The sequence below is a fragment of the Oratosquilla oratoria genome, chromosome 39 (assembly GCF_046742065.1).
Source record: "Oratosquilla oratoria isolate Oo_2021 chromosome 39, ASM4674206v1, whole genome shotgun sequence".
Classification (NCBI taxonomy): domain Eukaryota; kingdom Metazoa; phylum Arthropoda; class Malacostraca; order Stomatopoda; family Squillidae; genus Oratosquilla; species Oratosquilla oratoria.
This window is the reverse complement of record NC_134815.1, coordinates 41,330,769-41,335,768: the sequence shown is the minus strand read 5'-3', so window position 1 is coordinate 41,335,768 and position 5,000 is coordinate 41,330,769. Positions and strand designations below refer to the sequence as shown.

The window sequence follows — 5,000 nt, the reverse complement described above, 5'->3', positions numbered from 1 at the left end:
GGCAGAAGATCATGACGATCTGTACCATCGACGTCCACGCTCGCGACGTAGTGGCTAAACTGATTAGTCAGCGCGTCGAGTCCTCAGCCGCTTTCTCCTGGCAGTCACAACTCAGACACAGGTGAGGCACATCGGGCAAGCAGGCAGGCAGGCAGGCAGGCCTGCAGGTAGGTTCCCGTCTGTATATACACAAATTAAGTCACAATATATGTGGTTTATTTGTAAACAGGGCACTGAAGTCACCACACAGAGACGAAGTAGGGTGTAGTACGGAGAGGAACTAAAGGCAGACGCTTTAGTGAGTTTGTTAGTAGAAACGACTTAGGTTACAATCTATTACGTTTCGAATCTCTAAATGTCAAATCACCTTTGCATCATATATTGAGAAGCTGAATGATAAACTAAGAGAAGTTAAACCTGTACGAATATTAGACACACTGTTGAATTGTTCTTAGGGAAGTCTAGAATACTGTAAGCGAAGTCATTTTCCAGATTTTCAAATTCATAACATTTGACGAGAATCATGAATGTGTGACGGGGGCTTTAGGTTTATGAAGCCCAGTACTCACAGGACAGGCGACATGACGTCACATTCGATCTTCAGATAGCAAACGTATCTGGTAATAGCGTGTTCGATCATGATCATTTCATGCACTATGGGAACCATGTCTGATTCCACTGAACTAAGGATATCCAAAGGGTAATAGTACTGACCCTAAATGGATTGTTATAAGAGAATACTAGCGAGCTTTATTGACTGGGGACAGAGCGTTTAATGTCATGATGAGGATAATTGTTCCTTCGGGTTTCAAAGGCTGAAAACCCGCAGGTCAACAGTGGGTGGTAACGGTCCTCAGAGGGAGGAAATTTTAGACTGGTCTGTGTTGTATTAGTGTGAGACTGTTTCCGTGTCGCCGGAAAAATGTAACAGGAGGAGGAAGGGAGGTGTCACCTGGCGTCAGGCCTCCGCATGTGGTGTGGGGAAGAAATACAGTCGAAATTAATAGAGACATTTTGAATCCGGTCCGGAAGTGAAGGTGTTAAGGGATTTGAAAGAAGGCCAACGGGGAGGTTAGTTTCAGATAAACTCAGCATCCCATTCCCACGCATCGGGAAGTGAGAAACCCCTGGTAGGCCAAAGCCCTGTCAGCTGCGGCAAGCCCACAGGGGTTCCCGGGAATCAAACTCACGACCACCTGTTCATGAGTTCAAGACGGTATCCACTCTGTTAAAGGAAATTGTCGTTTGGTTGAGAAAGATTGATGCCGGATGATGGCGGGGGGGAGAGATACGTCATCTGGGAATACTTATTCCAGGAAGAAAATATGAGGACAGAGTTGTGCAGGGAGGCGACCTGGGGTTCAAGGAAATGGATGATCCCACCTGAGGTGTGAACCCGAGAGCTCGAAGAATAATGAGGATGTATAGACGTGGGAGAGCCTGGGGCCCCGGGGGAGCCCTGGGGGAGTCTCCGGGGGAGCCCCCCCCGGGGGGAAGCCCCGGGGTTTCTCTACTCCCCCCCCCGCCTTCCCTCTCCCCTCCCACCCTCCATCCTGCTACCAGAGAGCGCACACACACCTACGCACACACGTGCATATACATATGTACGTATAAACATAAACGCACATACGAATGTAGAATTAGGTGGGTACAATTAGGTAAACACACGCATACACACACATAAACACACACATACACACACGCATTTACGCATACTCACACATGTATACACACACGCACACACACGAGCTCTGAGTTTTAATCCGGAAGTGTAAGCCAAAGCACAAACTGAGACTCAGGTGACACAGGCGACGCAGCACAGGGCAAAGGGAGACTTCTTGCTGATGTATTGAAGTACACTTTGAGCTTTTCTCTCGCTTGAAATGCGGAAGTTGTACATTTAGAACTATTTCAAGTGAGAGAGAAATTCAAATTGTACTTCAGTTCAGCAACAGGAAGTCTGCCTTTGCTCTGTGCTGCATCGCCTGCGTCGCCTGCGTCTCGGTTTGCGCTTAGGCTAATAGCTGTCGATTACAAATCCAGCGAGTTTTCATGGTGTATTTGTGATCGCCTAACCCCTTAGGTTGAATAAATTTGCAATCGTCCAGGTCAATACCAGTTGTTGTTGTTGTTTTCGTTGTTGGCAATGGTAGTGGTTGTTGCCTCGAAGGAAACTGATCGTCCTCTCTAGCTCTTCCCGGAGTACCCTCCAACCCAGTTATGTTGTGATCGTGTCTGTGTGGTGCCTGTGCTGAACGGTCTGTATATAGGAGATTAACGTCTAAAAACTGACTCATTGGGGTGAGAGGGTGAAACTAGATATACTTAGGGGCTACAGGATACAAAAGCTTAGATGTGCTTAACATTAAAGCTCCCTTCACTGCTAAACAAAATTGCGTTTCAGCGTATCTACGCAGCTGAACAATAGTGGATATACTATAGTACATTCATTTCAACTTGGCGGATGGTCCCTTCATTAATGTTGCCAAATAGGTTGGTCTGTAATTTTCCGAGTTTGTTGATTTACTATTATTATTGTTTTTGTAATTTCCTAATTTCTCTCTCGTATTGATGTATGTATTTCTCCAAAAGGTCTGACTTAAAAAAATTCTAACAAATCCTCGCCAAGTTATCATGAATGAGCTATAGCTGATGCCTCATGAATATGATAGTTTCTTAAATGATAAAAAACATTTACTGTTGTTTCTATAAAATAGCAGATAAAGCAGACGGCACAGGATGTAGATTAGGTCATAAACAGTAGACCATACATGGTAATTAAATTTTCATTGTAAATAGTGCAAATCGACTATTTGACTGTAAATAGAGCAAATCGACTATAACCACTGGCTATATGTTCTTTGTTGATTTCATGCCTTATAATACACGATGACATCATAACTCAAGAATTTTTTTACTAGACTGCTTAACGGCGCCATATTTTATATATACATAAAAGATGCTGAACTATTTTTTATATAGAGCAGATGCTTCCGAGTGAGCGAGTTTAAAACGCATTTGATGGCAATCCGTTCCCTCCCACTCTTCCCCTCGGAGATTGAAATCTCCCTCCGCACGTGGGAAAGGGAGGCAGGCGAGGAGAGAGTGTCTGAGTATATGTAAATACGTGATCAAATATGAAATATAAAGGAAAACTTAACAACGAATTGTGACTCTCGAAAGGTTTGGTCCCAATAGATGGGACGACGACGACGAGGACTGTTTCGTTAACATCTGCGACGCCCAGTTCCACTACGCCCACGAGTACCTGGGCAACACGCCCAGACTGGTCATCACCCCGCTTACAGACAGGTGCTACATCACCCTGACGCAGGTAGGTTCCTCGAGGGCTTCCCTTGGGATGGGGAGGACCGAGAGAGAGGGAGGGATGGGTCGAGGGGGTTGTGTAGTTACTATAGATTAGTAGGAGACCCGAAGATGTGCTGAGGTTAAATGTACGTTTTGCTTGGTACGATTATCGCTCAACGATGATCGTTCATGGCTCAATGATGATCGTCAAACGATTGTCTAGGGCACTAATTCTTTGATGCTAGGTATGATGGGCGTCACTCACCATTGGCTATGGTAGGAGGCTAATAATAATCGCATTGAGCAAAACGTACTTTAAGGACGGGGGATGAGGAGTTATTAGAAATAAGCGTATATAGACGTGGATGGTGGGTGGGTGTGGGTTGAAGAGTCTACGACGGGGTAGTTATGGGAAACAAGACAGACTTCTGTGCCTACACATAACTTTCGTTCTAACAACACTGGTTGAAAAAAAGGCTAAGGTTAACCCATTCTTTGACAGGAACGGGAAGTACTACCTGATGGTCAGTATAGGGCATAAGATACATAAAAATCTTCCCCGGGAGTGTATTATCTATTCCTGTCTTTTCCCCAGACCTTCTATTCACTTCCTTTGCTATTCTAACCTCACCTCCTCTCTTCCGCCCTTCAGTCGCCGTTCTAACCTCACTCCTCCTTCTTTGTGTTTCTTCCTTCCCTGTTCTTACCTCCTCCTTATCCTTCTTTGCCCCTCAGTCGCTTCACCTGGTGATGGGAGGAGCTCCCTCGGGTCCTGCCGGCACCGGGAAGACAGAGACGACGAAGGACCTCGGCCGCGCCCTCGGGATGATGGTCTACGTCTTCAACTGCTCCGAGCAGATGGACTACAAGGTGAGATAAGAAAGTGGCCCCTAGACGGAACCCTGAGGCACACCGCTCTATAGTTGAGAACATAAGCCTAAGGGGAAACTGATACGCAGGCGACGCAGGCGACGCAGCACAGAGCAAAGGCAGAGTACCTGTTGATGAATTGAAGTACAATTTCAACTTTTATCTCAGTTGAAATGGTCTTAGATGTACTACCTCTGCATTTCAAGTGAGGGAGAAGTTCAAATTGTACTTCTTTTCAGCGACAGGAAGTCTGCCTTTGCTCTGTGCTGCGTCGCCTGTGTCACCTGCGTTTTAGTTTGCGTTTAGGCCACCTATCATCTCTATTCATAAATTTAATTTTCTTTTAAAACAACCAAATGTTACAGCGCTCAGTGAGGTAATCCATGATGAAATTATACCGACATTTTTTAAAGTATGTGAACGTATGTTTACCGATTGCTATTGTGTTGGATTTTTGAAACGAAATTCATAACCTGTTAATATAGAATGGAAATAAATATATATTCACATACATACACATCACACACGCAAGCACACACACACACACACACACACACACACACACACACACACACGGCTCGACGGCGGAGTGGTAACGTTCGCAACTGCTACTCCACCGGTCCGAGTTCGAAACCCGCCCAGGACTGAAATAATTTCAGTATTGCTGTACTTTGAGTCAGTACTCCAACATTTATGGGCGGGAAGGTCGGGTGTTTGTGTGTGTAAGGTCACAGCATTGCCCACAGATCGGTCATATGAGCTCTGAGCTCTCATCCGGAAGGATAATAACTATCGACCACAAGTCCAACACGTGATCCAAG

The 5,000-nt window shown here is 45.4% G+C and overlaps 1 protein-coding gene across 1 annotated transcript in view; it reads left to right on the top strand.

The window, feature by feature from the left end:
* Nucleotides 1-5,000, top strand: part of Dhc93AB (Dynein heavy chain at 93AB) — a 207,604-nt gene that overhangs the window by 40,048 nt on the left and 162,556 nt on the right. The window contains exons 24-26 of the mRNA XM_076176389.1: nucleotides 1-121; nucleotides 3,199-3,334; nucleotides 4,045-4,179. The exon at nucleotides 1-121 is cut by the window's left edge and continues 58 nt beyond it. Coding sequence (XP_076032504.1) covers nucleotides 1-121; nucleotides 3,199-3,334; nucleotides 4,045-4,179 — 392 coding nt within the window. The remainder of the gene's footprint in view (nucleotides 122-3,198; nucleotides 3,335-4,044; nucleotides 4,180-5,000) is intronic.